Source organism: Lithobates pipiens, unplaced genomic scaffold, assembly GCF_037356315.1.
Source record: "Lithobates pipiens isolate NorthernLeopardFrog02 unplaced genomic scaffold, aLitPip1_a1.2 Scaffold_11, whole genome shotgun sequence".
Classification (NCBI taxonomy): domain Eukaryota; kingdom Metazoa; phylum Chordata; class Amphibia; order Anura; family Ranidae; genus Lithobates; species Lithobates pipiens.
The window spans coordinates 15,497,717-15,517,624 of record NW_027507696.1 but is presented as its reverse complement, the minus strand read 5'-3'; the positions used below and the strand labels follow the sequence as shown (position 1 = coordinate 15,517,624).

The following is a 19,908-nucleotide window of genomic DNA, read 5'->3' as shown; positions in this document are numbered from 1 at the left end:
AGATATGTGTTGTGCAAGGTCACATTAACTTTAAACAATGCTTTATGTGTTATACATGTGTTATAACTGTTACGTAAATGTACATTAACATGCTCTATTTTTTAAAGTCAGCTTCTGACAAATAACTCCTATTAGTAAGTGCCAATTTAAAGATCTTGACACATAGGGTATACAATAATGTATGCCTGTGCAGGACCATGTTTACCCACATGGAGATGGGCAGGTGTTTTGTGCATCCCCATGCAGACAGTCACATTGATTTCTGTTGGGACACATCAACTGCGCAAACGCAGCCACTGTGTCCCAGTATGACATCTGTGTCAGTGTGGGTGCATGTCCAAGAATGCACACAGGGTGAGTTCAGGGACATGCACTTGCCCACACATTCTGCGTTCATGCAGCCACTGTGTGACAGTAAAAAATTAAATATACTCGCGCTGAAAGTGAACTAGTGGAAAAAAACTGAAATAACAGATATAATAATAATTGCAGCTGCTGTACACAAAATGCTGTACACTTGAACGAATGAATGAATGAATAATTTGTATAGCGCTGAAAGTGAACTGAATCGCATCAAGGCGCTGTGCGCTGTAATAAAATATATACTGCACTTGCAAAAGTGCTTCAATCCTTATAAAGTGCAGTAGTGCTCCATCTTCTACTCCATGACGTGTTTCACTGAAACCGGAAGTAGCGTAGTTTGGACTCGGCACCAGAAATTACGTCAATGCATTTCGCCCTCTCACAAGGCGGTATCAAGGATGTCCCAGTAGACATCAACTGGACTGCCTGCACAGTATTGTATGCCTTGTGCGAATGAGGCCATAGGAGTAGGCCTAATACACTTAACAAATAGTTATGTGTAATGTGAGTTTTATTATTGCTTCCCATTTTTCAAGTAATTAAGTGATTTTTTTTTAATGCAAATGCATGTAAAAAATCATTAATTCCACACACTAAAAAACTATTCATTGCAACTGAGTACCAGGCTTAAAATGAATTGCAAAACACAGTAACTTATGTGCTGTATGGAGTACTGATCTGTAAACTTCTGATACTAAATACTACTACTACTACTACAAGTATCAATAAACATATACAGGAGCATTAAAGCTTTTCTCATCTACCTCATTAGTTTGGGTGACAAAAGACATGCAGTCAAATCCTGTATTGCCTTTTGTCATGTTGTTTCTAAAGTAAATATTCCATAAAATTTAAAAATTAGCATTTGATGAGTTTAAACTGATGATACTTAAAGCAACCAAAAAATCATTATAATTACACTACGTGTCTCTGTTCTGATGAAGTGGTCCTAACCAATGTAAGAATTTGGAGCACTTCATTTTCTATGTAGACTTTATCCAAGGAATTAGCTAAGCTTCCTGTGCCATTATAATGGAGCAGAAAACTGTTGGGAGTGGACATTAACCGAGCAGATAGACCTGTTTCAGGTCTATCTGCACCACCTGTGCCAATTCTATTTCAGAGTGAAATACAAACTGGCACAGGGTCTGAACCTAAATAACAGAGAGAATGTGGCAGTTTTCCATATAGAAAACTGCCACAGATCCCCACCAGGTCTGACCTGGTGTTACAGGATATGATTTGTCAACAGACAGCTACATGAGCAGATCATGCAGGGTTACTAACCCTCCTCTTCCCTCTCATTCATTTAGAGAGATTGGAGCATGTAGTTCTAGAGACAGAATGAAGAACTGACTGCTCCTAATTAATATAGGACCTTTTACCACTTTCGTTAATTAGGAGCAGCGTCTGCTCCATTGTTTATGTTTAGAAGAATGGTCCACGCGTAATGCTCTTCTTGTTAATTATTCATATGTGCTTTTCAGTTGTTATTGCTAACAAAAAATAAATAAAAAATAGGACTGTCAATAAATATTATATGCTTCTAATGCTATCCAAGAAAAATACCTATTAGCAGTCAAGAGCATTTGGCAACTCTTGTTTGTTTCGGAGCTGTCATGTTGAAAGGGGCCACCAGGCCCCTTTCAACATTGTAGTGGAAGGGGTCAGAAGAGGTCATCAGATAAATCTGGAGCTTGCACAAATGCAATACGAGTAGGAAGAGTGAAGTGGTTGAGAGACTTTCAAAGAGAATGTTGGGTGAAATTTAAGGTTGCCAGGAAGTGATGTTATCCACAGGATATCCACATAACAGTGTGCTCTCCTAGTCATAGTTAAAATGTTCTTATTCAATACAGTTGGGAAGTTAAAACACATGATAAGGTTAGTCTGAAGCGCTTCCGGTAATGGTATTGTCAAAATCACAAGACCACCACATGTCTAAAGACTTTAACCTCCTTGGCGGTATGATTATATCAGGTTTTTGATGCTGAAAGCGGTACAATGTTTCGCATGGAAATTTGGCGCTTTATATTGTAGGCCTGTAATTCTTAGGAATAACTCACTTAAATCTGTCAAAACAAGAGTCTAGTAGACATCCCGGGTATGATGAAGTTTGAAACACAAAATCATAAATTATAATAAAAAAATAACTATAAATAATTATCAAAAATAATATTATAACAATAATACAATTTATTCAATAACGTAATCAACTCAAAAACACAGAAATTTGCTCAGTTGCAGAATTGTCGCTGTCGTCACTTTCAGTTTCTGATGACGAATTTCCCCACAAATCACTTTTGCTCAATTCTGCAAGTGATTCTAATTCACGGAAGGGGACATAAAGGGACACTTTTTGCTTGCTATGGACATTCTCCAGTTTCCAGGCAGAAAGTACAGTATATACAATATAAAACTGCATGCAGGGCACTGGACAAAGCATTAGGGACAAAAGCGATGTGAAATGATTTAAAACAGTAATGTAATCTGTAAGATTACAGTGTACTGTATGTGTTCTGTTTTTTGCAATTTTTGAATTTCCCACTGCTCATAGGGAACGAAGCCTGGCATACAGTACATTGGGTGGAAGACACAGCCGCCGCTGGGAGACATTGCAGGATCCAGGGGACACGGCAAATAACTTTCCTGGATACTGTGATGCAGCCCTGAGTGTGGCTCTGGGTTACCACACCTGGTATGGAATATTCACCCCGAGCCACACTTGGGAATAACGCTAAGAAGGTTAAGTAGAAATAAAGAAAACTTTTTTTTAAACTGTGAATAAAGTAAGGAAGGGTTATAACCCCAGTAAGATTTTTTTTTGCCTTCTTTGTCCAATTGGTGAGATTTCCCATCATGTTCTGTCCCATTGCCAAAAAGGTAGGAAGAGAAATCTCTCCAAAGTGAGGGAATCCCTGGTTGTAACCAGAACTAGTATCCCCATTGGAAGATTTCCTCTCTCTTTCTCTTCTAGTGACAAAACAAAATTTGTGATTTTCTTTCACCTTCATTCTCAGTGGTAAGAATACACAGGACAAATAGAGGGGATGCATATCCCTAATGGGGACAGACAGCAATAATAAAGGTTTACTTTAAGGCCGGGTTCACACCGCTGCGATGCGGGAACGCCGCAAATCCGCGGCGTTTTCCCGCATCGCACACCTCCCGCCGGCAGTTCACACTGCCCTATGCGGACGGCTGGGAGTGTCAATGAAATGTTAATGACACCCCCAGATCCGTCCGCATATCGCAGTGCGATCTGCCAACTCGCACAGGAATCGGATCGCATGGTGTGAACCCCCATGCGATCCGATTCTGTTGCGGACCCAAAAAAGGGTCCCGTGCGAGTTTGCTGCGGGAGGGCTGCGAATTCAGCCATACTATCTGTATGGCTGAACTCGCATCGCTACGGAGATCGGATGTGATTTGCTGTGCGAATCACATCCGGATCTCCCTCCGCAGCGGTGTGAACCGGGCCTAAAGGATATATTTTAAATGAATTTTAGTACATTTAATTGTGGTTGAAGATCATCTTTTGTTCTTAAAATCTTTATTTGATCCTCTGACATTTTTAGGTTTTTAAGAACATTAGTAAATCTACCATTGGTCCGTTTTTCCTAAAGCAGCATCACTGTAACTTGTTAATGCAAAGAGTACACTCATTGATCTAGGATTTCTATTACCTTTGTAGCATATTAATTCTATATTTAGTTAGACAGCCACATGAAGGAATATTAATCAGATTCCTTGTACACAAGTACTTTTGGTTGGCAGCCTAATACTGAAATAATGAGCAAAATCAAGTGTTTTTACAGCTTTGTTTAAATATGTATAATTCAGGATTGGCTATATAAGGCCCAAACACATGATAACCAGATCAATTTAGCTGAAGGGGAAATAATTAGGAACCTGGAACACTGGGTTCTTTTTTCTCTTTTATGCATTTCATACCTGCATTTAGCTTTTACAGGAAGGTAAAAGCAGACAAACACATAACATTTTACACATGACAGAGCTACACACTTGAAAATTGAAAGCAGATATAATAGTGGTATTGTGAGGTATGCCGATTATGCATTGATTTTAGAGTGATTGTAACTCAAATCTATTTATCAGCATGTTTGGCTGTATATCTCACTCATACACTTGTCTTATGCAAAAAGCTTACTTTCTTAGGTGGAAACAGAACTTTGGAGTTGATATACTAAAGACAAACAGACTGTTTACTTTAAAAGAGAATTTTCTCCAGAACTTAATATATGAGGTGAAGCACAGTTGATTTCCATCATCCAATCAAGCGCAAGCAAAAATTTCGTTTTTTATTTTCCTTGCATGTGATTGGGTATCCTTTGCAAAGTGAAGCTTCTGCACACTCACTACACTCTGGGGCAAATTCCGTTGCAAAGTGAACAGCCTAATTTTCTTTAGTAAATCAACCCCTTTGCGCTGCAGGCTGTCAATGTAAAGCCACTGCAATCAATCCATAAACTTTGCAATAAATCCATGAAAAAATTTAAAACTGTATGAATGATGTTAAAGAGACTGAAAAATACATTTGGGCTTTGCATAAACTTTTTAGGGTCAGACTCTGTACCAGGATCATGTTATTCCCAGGTATCTATTTGGTTTCTGTAACTATCTTTAACAGTGTAGCCAATTGTGTTTTTGCTCTCTAAAAGAGCACTGTGTTTACGCAGAAAGTGAATTTATGTTCTTTTTGAACACTCAAAGGAATTTAGAGGAATTTAGCAAAATTGGAATTTCAGTTGCACATGTTTGGATGATTGCAGTGAATACAGCTTCAGTGAGCTAGTTATACTCCTTTAGTAAGGGCATCTCACTAAGGTTTGCACAAAAAAAACATGGAGATTGTTAGTGGGCAAGTTAGGTTACATAGATTGCAAGGCATCTAGTGTATGACTTATTATCTGGATAACATAGATTTATGGAAGTAAATAGGGCTGTGACCAATACCTGCATTTTGCATTGCTTTTTGTTGTATTATTTAACTAAATTTCTGATGTTGCTATTTATCCACCATAAGCGTTATAGTATATAAATATTTTATAGGCAATTGCCTGTATCATATTCAGCAGAGAATGTTTTATTAGACAATGATTTTATTATTTCTTTTTGTTTATCAAATTCCTAATCAGAACCTATTGAGTGAAAATTTGTTGTTTACTCCGATATACTTTGTTTTAATAGTTAAGAATAAACAAAGGTAAAATACTGGTGCGACTTGATGCTCAAATGAGCAATGGAGGTGATGCTACAAGTTGTTAAAAAAATAAAGAGCCTATACAGTGTCCACAGTGAAATTTAAATAAGAAGTATAATTAAAACAAATATTTTATAATTTACTAATAACGATACACACACCCCTGTTCATCCATAATATGGGTTGGTAAAGTAGAAAAAGCCACTATATGGACTGGAAAGATGCTCCCTGACAAACTACTCATAATTCAGATATATACAAGTACTTCCACTTGTCATCTATTGCAAGTTTAGGTTCATTGTGAGAACTGCATATGCAGTCTGGCTTTTATAACATAACAGAACATTCTAAATATGAAACTGTGTTTTTCTGAATTATAATCTAATAAATAACTACATTAATAGTGCTGTATGCAGGGAGTGTCAACTATAGACATTTAGGGTATGTTTTCTTGTTGAAAGTTAACCAGTCTAACAGTATTGATTGCAGTATCTATATGTAGTGATGCTTTATACATTTATAATTATGATATACTATGTTGTTATCTGATTTTATCTCTGTACTACTTAATGTATGCATCTCTATTTGTTGCATTAAATGTACACTGATATATTAAGACCCCAGATAAGTAAAGACAGACATACTGAGTTTAGCAACATATGTTATACAAGAGTTTATTGAGATATAAGCACATGACAGGACATGACAAACACAAAGTAAAATCCAGTGTTCCACACACCAGAAACATAGGGCAAGAATAAATGCAAGATAATAAAGTGTTGAGATCACATACACAAAGGAACACGTTGGACATCTTGATAAACTGTGTTAATACAATGCTGATTTTGTCTTTGGTTTACGTTTTAATGTTGGCAGCATTTCCTCTCATCGGTTCTTAAGTTACATGACTCTGATGAATGTCATCCAAATGGCAAAAACTGCATTGGCTTAACAACTGCTTCATTTTATAACATTAAAGCACTAAAGCTTGATGTTCCACACATCAAAATGATGATAGGTTGTGGGTAGAATATCAGTGGTAACAAAGGATAATAAGAGAGTAAGCCACTGGGAGTACTTCAGATATAAAAAAAAATAGAGTACAAGAATCATTTACCCCTGTTTTTCTTAATTTCTTTTGGCGTTATCTGCTTGAGTACGCCTGAGCAGGTATATGTTGCTCCTCTGTTCCATTCTGATTTACTAATAATGGCTGTGCTGTACATAATGTAGGTCTCACCATCTCCATCTAGCACGGGTTCAGTGTTTGTGTAATTATTATCATCAATGACTACACCATTCTTCTTCCATTGCACATACAAATCTTTGTGGCTGAACTCTTTAAGTATACAGGTTAGACCCACAAAGTCATACACAGAAAGTTCCTCTGGTGCTGGCTGGAAACAATAAATTTTTGGCTCTCTTACTTCCTCTGTAGGGAATAAAAAAGAAAACATTTTTTTAATATGAATCTTAAAATTAATATAATGTATGTTTGCATTATTATACAGGAAACTGACTTTTAAATCCAATAAAGGGTATGTTGCCCACAAGCTTCTTACAACTGGAATTGTGCATATATATATTTAAGTCAATAAGTGATTCAGCTCATCAACATCCAGCCATGTCTAATATATCCACCCCCCCTCCCCAAATGTTTAATTTTTGCCTATTGTGTTCCTTAAATAAATATGTTCAGGTAAGGGTTATTTGCAACAGCTCGTAAGTAGAGGCCCAGTGAGGAAGATGAGTACTTGTTCTAGTTTCATTAAAACACAGCATTCACTAATGGATTACATGTATAGACAGTTAATGTCAGAGGCTGCAATATCCCAGAGAACATTGTCCCAGGACAACAAGAGGTTTCTCTAATTAAAATGGTCCTTCCAGGTACAGTGCTAGATGAGGGAAAACAATAAAGGTCTTAGGCCTCTTTCACACTACCGATCCGTTCAGGTCCGCCTGTCAGTTTTTCAGGTGGACCTGAATGGATGCTCCATAGAGGTCTATGGAGCATCGGATGTCAGCTGTGACACGTTCCGCTGACATCCGACCCACTCTGATCCAAAAAAGTGGCACCCACTTTTCCATCTGTCATCGGGTTGGATCGGGTGACAACGGACACTGCGGTCCGTCCTTATCCGATCTCCCATAGGGGAGAGCGGTGCTCTGACAGGTCTGTCCCTGCGCAGTGTGCAGGGACGGACCTGTCATCTTCCTGCTCAGTGGGGATCAATGGAGGGATCCCCGCTGAGCAATTGGATATCCACGGGGTGGATCATCACTGGTCTGCCCCATGTGAAAGGACCCTTAAGGCAAATGTTTTTTCTCTCTCTCTCTCTCTCTCTCTGTATATATATATATATATATAAATAAATACAAATAAATATATATATATTCAGTTATTGCTACCATCATGAACATGAGAAAAGGAGCTGAAACTCATAAATATAATATATGTTCAATTCTATTCACCTTACTAATAGAAATACATTTTTTAAATGTATTTTGTAATCATGATCATAATAAATATATATTCATGCATAAATTATTACCATCTCTATATGCAATTGTTTTTTCCACGGGGGCTGGAAGGTCACTGTGTGAAACAGCACAGGTAAACTTTTTTCCAGAATACCAGTCAGCAACATTAAGCTTCATGATACATTTGACACTGTATGTGCCATCAAAAGCTTCCTCTGGTTCATATCTGAAAACCTGAAGTCTTTTGCCATCCTCACGAGTCCACTTAAATTCTGTAGATTCTGCAGATGCTAGTTTTTCTACTATACAAGTAATTTTGGCTTCCTTGGTGATCAGTAAATCTTTTGGGGAAGGTGGCAACATGACAACCTTTGGATGGGAGACGGAGGAATCTTAAAAAAAAAAAAAAAAAAAAGTTAGTATAATATACTCATTGGTAGAAAAGTAAACAAAAGCATTGGCATATAATGATCTTGAAAAGTAAAATGGTTACTATTTTAATTTAATGATCTTTGTTAGGACACATCCATTAGCCGTTTTGGATATTACTTAAAGCTGAACTCTGGGATAAGCAAACATTGTCTAAATACCAAATCTGTTTGTATTCTTTCTTGAATCCTGGCAAGTTTTGTATATTTCTCCCAGATCTGTACAATAATCCAGTGTGAAACTTTGTCTTTGTGCATGAGCTTCCTGTAATGCTGCTCTTCCCATGCTTTTTTCTCCTTGTGCAGGGGGACTGGTCATGTCTCCGCTCCCTCCTGCAGTTTTCTGCAGACAGCCTGTAGTGGGTGGACCTGCTGGGCCCCTCCCACAGCCCTGCTCTTTGCACAAGCTATTTGCAGCACAGTGATGACATCACTGCTACTTTTACAAGGTCATATCTAGGTTTGTAAAACCTTTTATTGCACAAAATAGTAGATCCATATGCTTTGTGGCTATATATTTAAATGAAAATGTTTTGTGCCCTAAATTCAGCTCTAAACATTACATAGTAAACACTTATTCCGTTTCCGACAGGTATCCTTGCGGTTTTAAATCCATGTTACAGAAGTGACAGCTAGAATTTATTAGTTGCTATTTTAATAGTCATAAAATGTATATATGTCACCTCCTGAGCATCCCAGTTAATTTGAAGTGCAATTGGGTGCTAATAATCATATATTTTCAATACGCAATGGTCTGTTTAGTTAATGCAGTGTTAAGGACATATAATATTATATATGTTGCTATCTCAAAAGTTGCAGTTTTAATATAAACAACAATCTGAATTTCTATTAAAGTGTAGCTTCCTTTTGGTCTGTCAAATAAGAAATTTTTTGTGTTTTGTTATTTATGTTTTATAATTTATAAAAAAAACTGTTGGTCCTTACAGAAATGATGTAAGTAAAAACCTTCTTATACGCTCTTGTATGTGCTGCACTGTAATCAAATTAGCATTATTTACAGTTCTTTCTGTGAGCCACAAATACATAACCTCATGTTAAAGCGGAAAGGGAGAAGTATTCTGTAGTCTTTAAGCTGGCCATAGATGAATCTTTTTTTTTTTCTTTTGATAAGCTGACAAGCTTATAAAAAAACAAAATGGATTCCCCTATGGATAGAGGATTACTGCTAGTTGTGTCATTGTATTCTGACTGCTGGGACTCCTCTGCTGAGCCAATTGGCCGCATGCACTAATTGACATTCCAATTTCCAACAGTCCCATTTGAGAAAAGTCGACCACTAGATCAACTCCTCTTGAATAAGAATGACCATAGATGAATCAAAATTTGGCTGGCCACTGCTTAACCAGACAAATTTTGATCCATCTACTGAATGGCAAGCTTTACAAACTCTGTCCTAACAACAGTTTAACATATACAAGAAGTATGTTACTGCCAGGTTCTCCAGGTGAAAATAAAGGGGAAAAAACCCTGAAAAAAAAAAATGAATGCAGCCACTAAAAAAATATATATTTTTGTTCTTGGGTTTAGATACTCTAAATCTTTAAACTTTTTTTTTTTGATCTTTTTACCAGTGCATCTGTATTTCAATCCCTTTCAGCAATGACAATTGTGTTTACAGAAGGGTATGCTATCATTACCTAAACATTTGTGGATGCTATCTTCATTTTTGCTGGAGCTTGCAGGGTGGTTAACTCTACAAGTGTAAGAGTCCCCAGAATCCCAATCTTCTTTGGGAACAGAAACTTCACTTCTAGATTCAAATTTTCCTTCGCTATCCTTGTATGGAGTGCTATTTTTTGGAGAAATAGTAGTTACTTTTCCATTTAAAAGCCACTGTATTTTAATTTCATCTGGAGTGTATCCACTGATGGAACAAACAAGCTCAACGGAACCAGTTTCCCCGCACGATCCTTGCAGAACTTTTACAGTAGGTGGGATAGGTTCAGGGGAAGTGCACTCTAAATAAACAGATAAAATATTAACAAATTAAAACTTTTTTTGAAAAATACAGTTAATACCACAACAGTTCTATAAACGTTCTCCAGTCTGTGACTGTCTCCTGAAGCATGCCCCCAGTCTCTAAACATCTTCTGTAGCATGTCTGTAATCTCTGACTATCTCTTGAAGCATAAGCATAGTATCTGGCCATGTTCTGTAGCATGCCCATAGTCTCTAACATATCCCCTCTAGCATGTTCATAACTTCTGACCATCTCCATGTTTGCAGATTCTCTGGTAAGTTCTGTAGCAATATATTCACCAAATAATATGTGCAGCCCTTTGGTTACGTCACTTGAAGTCCCCTATTTTAAAGCAAATTGACTACAACTGCATTATAATTATACAATTTACTAGCTAATATCAAAGATCATTTTTGCTACTACTATCAGTGACTAACAGTACAGCATTCTACCGTTCTCTAGGATACTGCTTTCACATTTCTAAAACCAGTAAACATTTTGGTGACTTTGTGAAATCTGTCTAACCTATTGCCACCCATGTAATACGTAGGTGCAACGGCAAAGAGGGTGGGCTTTGAGGCCCACGCACTGCACATATGTGTCTATGGTTGACTGAGAGTGTGCAGACCAAACTGTCAAAGGCAGCTTCTGGTCTCTAACCTTGGGACCAGCTCCTGATCACGTGACCATTGTGACAGCCAATCACTGTGGTCATGTGATCAGACAGACCTTCTCACCCCCTGAACATAACATCCCAGTTAAAATGGCACCTAGACTATGTTTTTAAGAGTCATGCGCTAAATAGCCTTACAATATTGGTAAAATTACTAGTAGTAGAAAGGATTTTGTTCTCACCTGGTATTTCCTTGTTAATTTTTACGCCTGTGGCCTTGTGATCCACAGTACATGTATATTTGTTACTTTTCCAGTCAGATGTAGAAATAGTCAGAAAGTTGGCTGAGAGATAGTTCCCGTTTCTACTAAGTGTGTCTGGTAGGTTTTTAATTCCAGTAGTTATGGAACCTGAATTCCAAGTAACATCTACAGGAGCAGGAAGGTATCCAGTAGACAAACACCCAATGGTGATGTCTGTTGATGAAAGAATGTCACAGCTGGACAACAGGGGGTAAACTGATGGAGCACTTGGCTGAGCTGTGGATTTTTAAAGGAATGCATTAGTTATCAGATCATATCTGAAAGAAATATAGCAAATAAATCTCAATTTTGTCAACTCTACAAAAGAAAAAGATGATTATGCATATAGTTATCAAGCAGTAAACATGCTCTTTGTTTGTTATAGATATTGCAAAAGATAAAGGCATGCAACGTATCTATCTTGTGTTAGTACTAATCGCTAGATGGATATCATTAGCATTTCAGGTTTTCTTTTAATTCATACCCAATACTGAGATGAGCTGATTTTTGTAAGTATTAGTGAAATCTGATAAAAACTTGTAATGTATTTTACATTGATCTAATGAATTTTCGAATTCTTAAACTAGATGTCCAGAATACTCTAATAATTTTGCTAACTATCCTACCAGTACTGTCTCTCTAGATGCTTTTAGCAGTGGACTTGGCTATAACTGGACTAATATTTTCATACAGGCTGTTTTGAGTTTTACTATAGATATGGAATGATTTTGCAGTTTCCTCTTTGCCTCTACAGTATTGAAGGCTGGATTAGATAGCATCATAAGAGCATTGGGATTAGTGGACTAAAGGAGTCTTTAAATATTATTTTATTTAAATTCAAGTATATATATATATATATATCCACACATACTCACACACACACATAACATGTGTTAAAGCTAACATTTAGATGTCCACCTCATTTCTTGACATTTATACATGTTCTTAACAGCTGCACATGCTATGCTGCATGTTACATACTCCTGACCAAAGTGTTTTTTGTTTCAACAGTTGCAGGCTGGTAGATGTACAGGGACTACAATAAAGGTGTGCAGTATATACTGTGTGTACTCTAACTGTACCCCTTAAAACAGTATTCAGCACTATGTAGCCATGCTCGCTTTTGTGACTGCATTATCCTTTCTTTGGCTATCCTTTTTTTGGAAGTCTAAAGTTGAGATATATATATATATATATATATATATATATATATATATATATATATATATAAATCTCCTTCCCTCATTCTCATGAGTAGGTAATGTTTGCCCCAATCAGGCGAGAAGAGTTTTAGGAGGAGCAATTGGCAGTTTTAAAGAGTGACAGTTAACAGTGACAGTGACAAATCTATGCATTAAGGTAAAAAGCCTTCTGTGTGTAGCAGCCTATCCAGCACCCCCTAATACTTACCTGAGAACCATCTCTATCCAGCAATCTCCACAAGTCCCTTGGCCATCCAGGACTCTCCCTCCTGATTGACTGAGACACAGCAGTGGTGTCATTGGCTCGAACTGCTGTCAATCAAAGTCAGTTAGCCAATCAGGAGATAGGGAGGCAGGGCCAAACAGCAGCTCCATGTTTGAATGGACACAAGGAGCTGCAGCTCAGCTCGGTTGCTGCCATAGCAAGCTGCTTGCTCTGGGGGTACTCAACAGGAAGGAGGGGCCAGCAGCAGCGAAGAGGGACCGAGAAGAGGAGGATCCAGGCTGCTCTATGCACAACCACTGCACAGAGGAGGTAAGTATAAAATGTTTGTTATTTTATTTTTATTTTTTTAAAGGAGACTTTACAATCACTTTAAGCATGAACACAAATAAAGCATTTTAAAAATATCAATACTGCATAAAGCAGAAAAATGAGCAGGAAACATCAATGCATGTAATTGCTCCCAACTGTCCCTCATTTGCAGAGACCATCCCTCTTTTGAGACCAAATCTCTCTTCCCCTCATGCAGCCTTAGCTGTCTCTCTATTTTGGTCTGGTGAGCACAGCTCGACACAAAATGCACTATTTTCTACCAAAAGTATTATGCTGCACTAAACTTTGTGTCCAACCTCTACATCACTACATTTGTTATTTAGATAAGCTAAAAGGAAAAATAGAGGTTAAAACATGCACTTGTGTGGTTAAGCCAATCATTTTCTGCAGATTTTTGTGGTCGGTATAACCAGGGCCATAGTAGGGATATGTCCTTTGCCTACATGCGGGGGTCGATTTACTAAAACTGCACTCAGAATCTGGTGACGCTGTGCATGGTAGCCAATTAGCTTCTAACTTCAGCTTGTTCAATTAAGCTTTGGCAATAAAACCTAGAAGCCGATTGATTTCTATGCAGAGTTGTACCAGATTTTTCACACTTTCCATTTTTAGTAAATAACCTCCACTGTGTGCTAAAAGGTGCCCTCTTTATCACTTTACAAAGTTGAGATATATGAATTACATCTATGCAGGACATGTGAAAACCACAATGTTTACATCATAGAAAGGGAAATAAACCACCTCAGTAATCCACAGTATGATATTAGAGTGTAAAGCTTAAATATCAATATGAATAAGAATTGTGCTGCAGTTTGTATTGAAATATATGTGCATTTTAGTTCCTCATCTAGAGAATCACGCTGTATTTCAAAAACCATGTGTCTCTTAAAACATTATTTTTGCTTTAAAGCTCTTTTATATCTTTAGCTTTAATTTCCCAAAGACTTACCATGCACAGGCAGCTATGAATAAGCTTGTAGTGCTCAGACCCTTTCAGATATCAGGACTTTACTTGATGGAGTGCTAAGATAATCAGCAGGCTAGCATCATAGATCTAATTATCACAAATGTGTCAAAAAGGTGCAAACATCCTTATTTTGACTGCTACACTAAATCTGCAACTTTATACTGTAGTCTTCTACCTTCTTAATTACACATATCACATTTGCCTGAATACCTCTATTGTACATAGTTGCTATTTCAAATCTGTTAAGACAATCACTTATAAACTTTTAATTTACCGGTATATTGAATCAATTGGTATCCACATGGAATTTCAAAATATCTTTCTGAAGTTCAATATAGGGATAATGAAATTGCCACACTAACAATAAGGGGCCACATTTCTCACATGCTGTCTGTTGCTGTAACATGCATGTTACTGCAATGCATTTTACATGCGCCAGCACATTGCAGTGCTATTGATTTTGAGACACTAAGGTAATATTGCTTCTTATGATTTGTGCATTGGCAGCGACTTGAAAATAAATAATGCAGCATTTGTTCAATAAATAATGCAATAATGTGCATTATGCACATGACATAATGCGCATTATCGCAGTGCACAAAAATTGGGACCAAGGGTCCAAACCTAGTGCCACTTTACCTCTCTATGTATATTAAACTGTAGACTTCTTGTTACCCTATTTAAACACATATTTTTTAGGCCATCCAATATATATTACAATCTTTCCTTATTGCTTTACCTCTATTTTACCTCTATTTATCTGTATCCAGCTTTTGCTCATGTTGCATCTGACAACACTATCTTCACCAAAGTAGTTACCCCTGTTTGCATATCAATGCTGCGATGTGTTACTTAAGATAAGAAGCTCCTTGGTCTTTATCTGACATTACATACTAAAATATACCCTCTGCCATAAGAATATGTCTCTACAAAATAGGTTTCATTAAGCATATTGATGGACTAAAAAAATACAGAAATAGCTTGACCAATCCATGAAACAACACAAGCTACTACACTGCCCTAGGAGCTTGCCAAATGTCAAATTGTCCTCAGTTAGCAATGTACACTTCTCTACACAACTGAAAATCTGGGCAACCCTACATCCACAAAATGATGCACTGAATGATTGCACTGGTGGCCCATACCCAATGCTGTGATTTTGACACATGTTCATCTTGTTTTTGCAAACTAATATATATATTGTTGTGGGGTAGCTAAATGATACTGAATAAGCACACATAGCATTTTGGTGGCAATGAAAGCTCTGGTATCCAAAGACTCATGACTACCAAAGCTTTCATGGCACAGCTACCATCGCAGATGATGATACAATACTCCAATTTTTTTATTCGTGATTTTTGGACTACAGTGAAGTTAGCTTGTCTTGTAGTTCTATGCTGGTTTGAAATTCATTTTCGGCAACTTTTGGTAACTTGGGACTGAATTTTTCATCTCCAGTGAGTAAATTTACCACCTACAATAAGCTACACTCAATAGTATGCTTGCATCACCCTGGCATACCATACATTGTCCTTTTTTGGGGGGCAGTTAACTATAACCTGTACTGAAGCATTATCTGTATACCTTAAAATTCTGTAGCGCACAGCTCTGTACTTATAACTTTAACCTGTAGTTTGACTTATTTGTTTGCTTGTCTCAGCAAGTTATAACCTCCTACAAGATGCCTGCAATATTCCATGTCCAATCCTTCTGTTAGCTTACAGCTTGTTTTCTATACCTATTGTTGTTTTACCAGGCTATAACCTAATATTATATTCCTACAGTAAGCTCTGCACCCATAGTTTGTCGCCATACAGGTTTACTTTTTCTCTATGCCTGCACTTTTTCCTGACTTTATGCTTCAAAAAGATGTTACCTGCAGTCCTTAATGCATATCTCTAGATTAAAACACATTATTCATTTTTTTCTTTTTGCTTGTCATTGTAAATGATGGCTTGCTATTACATACATGTACCCATACATCCTCGCCATTTTGGTTTACCTTTCATTATACCAATTTTCTGAGTAAGCTGTAGCAGCTATGGTATAGCAGGTCTACAGTAAGCTCTGCACTCATTCTTTCTGAGTGGTGTTTTCTTGTTTGGAGCTGAATTACTATCTGTTTATTTCAGCAAGCGATAGCCTACAGCTTTTAAAACCAAGCTGTTAGCTTATAGTGCATTCTAATATTCCTATGCTTATTTTCATTTCTTAGAACCTTTAAAGCATACAGCTTTTAAGCCCTGCCCCTGTAGCCTGCCAGACCAGAGCTCATGTGTTGGCACAGTGCCCTATGTTACCTCCACTCTTTCCTACAATGCATTATTCTGTCCTTGGTAAAATCTCCTATAGCCTGCCCATGCTGGTGCTACAGAAAGATAAAAATGTAGGTGATACCTTATTAACACAATCTTGGCTTACAATGCTTAACTTTCAGCAAGTGATAGCCCACAGCTTTATAAACCAAGCTGCTAGCTTATAGTGCATTCTACTATTCCTATGCTTATTTTAATTAGTTATAACCTTTAAAGCATACATGTTTTAAGCCTTGCTCCCAAATGTCAGAGTGATATAGCCTACCATGCCCTATGCTTCCTCTACTTTTTCCTACAATGCATTATTCTGTCCTTGTGCTTGGTAACATTTCCAATAGCCTGCCAGATCAGAGATCATGTGTTGGCACAGTGCCCTATGTTACCTCCACTTTGTCCTACAATGCATTATTCTGTCCATAGTAAAATCTCCTGTAGCCTGCCCATGCTGGTGCTACAGACAGATAAAAATGTAGGTGTTACCTTATTAACACAATCTTGGCTTACAGTGCTTCATTTTCAGCAACGGATAGCCCACAGCCTTTTTAAATAAGCTGCTAGCTTATAGTGCATTCTATTATTCCTGTGCTTATTCTAATTAGTTATAACCTTTAAAGCATACACTTTTTGAGCCCTGCTCCCAAATGTCAGAGTGATATAGCTTACCATGCCCTATGTTTCCTCCACTTTTTCCTACAATGCATTATTCTGCCCTCATGCTTGGTAAAATTTTCTCTAGCCTGCCAGACCAGAGCTCAGGTGTTGGCACAGTGCCCTATGTTACCTCCAATTTTGCTACAATGCATTATTCTATCCTTGGTAAAATCTCCTGTAGCCTGCTATGCCATTGCTACAGAAAGATAAAAATCTAGGTGATACCTTATTAACACAATCTTGGCTTACAATGCTTAACTTTCAGCAAGTGATAACCCACAGCTTTATAAACCAAGCTTCTAGCTTATAGTGCATTCTACTATTCCTATGCTTATTTTAATTAGTTATAACCTTTAAAGCATACATGTTTTAAGCCTTGCTCCCAAATGTCAGAGTGATATAGCCTACCATGCCCTATGCTTCCTCTACTTTTTCCTACAATGCATTATTCTGTCCTTGTGCTTGATAAAATTTCCAATAGCCTGCCAGACCAGAACTCATGTGTTGGCACAGTGTTCTATGTTACCTCCACTTTGTGCTACAATGCATTATTCTGTCCATGGTAAAATCTCCTGTAGCCTGCCCATGCTGGTGCTACAGACAGATAAAAATGTAAGTGATACCTTATTATTATTATAAAAATCTTGGCTTACAGTGCTTCATTTTCAGCAACTGATAGCCCACAGCCTTTTAAACCAAGCTGCTAGCTTATAGTGCATTTTATTATTCCTGTGCTTATTTTAATTAGTTATAACATTTAAAGCATACACATTTTGAGCCCTGCTCCGAATGTCAGAGTGATATAGCTTACCATGCCCTATGTTTCCTCCACTTTTTCCTACAATGCATTATTCTGCCCTCGTGCTTGGTAACATTTTCTCTAGCCAGCAAGACCAGAGCTCAGGTGTTGGCACAGTGCCCTATGTTACCTCCACTTTTTGCTACAATGCATTATTCTATCCTTGGTAACATCTCCTGTAGCTTGCTATGTCATTGCTACAGAAAGATAAAAATGTAGGTGATACCTTATTAAAACAATCTTAGCTTACAATGCTTAACTTTCAGCAAGTGATAGCCCACAGCTTTTTAAACCAAGCTGCTAGCTTACAGTGCATTCTACTATTCCTATGCTTATTTGAATTAGTTATAACCTTTAAAGCATACACGTTTTAAGCCCTGCTCCCAAATGTCAGAATGATATAGCCTACCATGCCCTATGCTTCCTCTACTTTTTCCTACAATGCATTATTCTGCCCTCGTGCTTGGTAAAATTTCCACTTGCCTGCCAGACCAGAGCTCATGTGTTGGCACAGTGCCCTATTTTACCTCCACTTTCTGCTACAATGCATTATTCTATCCTTGGTAAAATCTCCTGTAGCCTGCCATGCCAGGCTACAGAAAGATAAAAATGTAGGTGATACCTTATTAACAGAATCTTAGCTTACAATGCTTAACTTTTGGCAAGTGATAGCCCACAGCTTTTTAAACCAAGCTGCTAGCTTATAGTGCATTCTACTATTGCTATGCTTATTTGAATTAGTTATAACATTTAAAGCATACGCGTTTTAAGCCTTGCTCCCAAATGTCAGAGTGATATAGCCTACCGTGCCTTATGTTACCTCCATTCTTTTCTACAATATTCAATCCTTTTGCTTCGTAACATTTCCTTTAGCCAGCCATACCATAGCTCATATGTTGGCATAGTGCCCTTATGTTACCTCCACTTTTTCCTACAATTCATTATTCTGTCCTTGTGCTTGGTAAAATCTGTTGTAGCCTGCCATGCCATTGCTACAGAAAGATAAATATGTAAGTGATACCTTATTAACACTATCTTGGCTTACCATGCTTACCTATCAGCAAGTGATAGCCCAGAATTATTTAAACCAAGCTGCTTGCTTATAGTGCATTCTACTATTCATATAGCTATAACCTTTAAAGCATACACATTTTTAAGCCCTGCTCCCAATTGTCTACCCTCCATCCTGGCTTACAAAACACTATACTATTTCTGTGCTAATTTCTCTAGCTGTTGGCACAACAAACTGTATTTTACACCATACCTATAGCAAAGCCATGAACCTCTGTTTCTAACCTCCATCCCCACTTTAAGGTGTCATTATAACCCTATGATTATTCCAGAAAACTATAGTATCCCATGGTATTTGTACAGTAAACCCTTCACCTGTGGCTCTTTTTTGACTAGTCACCATTTAATGCTGTTCCTGTACTGATTTTAATAAATATCTGCGTTAGAGTTATATAGCTTGTCTACAATGGATTATTCTGCCTTTGTGCTTGGTAAAATCTCCTGTAGCCTGCCAGATCATAGCTACAGTAAAGTAAAGATGTAGGTGATACCTTTTGTGTGACTAATTGTAAATAGTTTAGGTGCAAACTAGTAATAGTTTTGTGCATGGTTTACATTACCAAGTAAGCCCTGCATTTATAGTTTTCTTTTGCTCCTGATCTTCTATCCTTATGCTAAGTTCTCATGTTCCAGATCCCCTTCTTGCCCTTCTGTTCTATTCTAGCAACCAATAACCTACCTTTGTATACTCACCATAGGTACTGCATGCATATTTATTAATACAATATTGGCTTACAATTATTAACCTTCAGTAAGTGATAGTCCACAGCTTTTTAAACCAAACTGCTTGTTTACAGCACATTCTACTTACCCTATGCTTGCTTGCTATTTTAATTAGCTATAGCCTTTAAAGCATAAACATTTTTATACCCTGCTCCCAGTTCTCTGCCCTCCATCCTGGACTACAACACACTGTTTCTGTGTTGGCTTCTCTAGATGTTGGCACAACAAA

General features: G+C 37.5%; 2 gene segments (V, D, J or C); both read right to left on the bottom strand.

Annotated features, from left to right (window-relative positions):
- The window catches only part of LOC143960265 (immunoglobulin heavy constant epsilon-like), a 418,829-nt gene that overhangs the window by 114,260 nt on the left and 284,661 nt on the right, over positions 1 to 19,908 (bottom strand).
- LOC143960260 (Ig gamma-2C chain C region-like) overlaps positions 6,246 to 19,908 on the bottom strand; it is a 296,856-nt gene continuing 283,193 nt past the window's right edge. Inside the window, 4 exon segments of the C gene segment in view lie at positions 6,246 to 7,019; positions 8,143 to 8,463; positions 10,158 to 10,478; positions 11,336 to 11,632. Of these exon segments, the coding sequence occupies positions 6,697 to 7,019; positions 8,143 to 8,463; positions 10,158 to 10,478; positions 11,336 to 11,632 (1,262 nt within the window).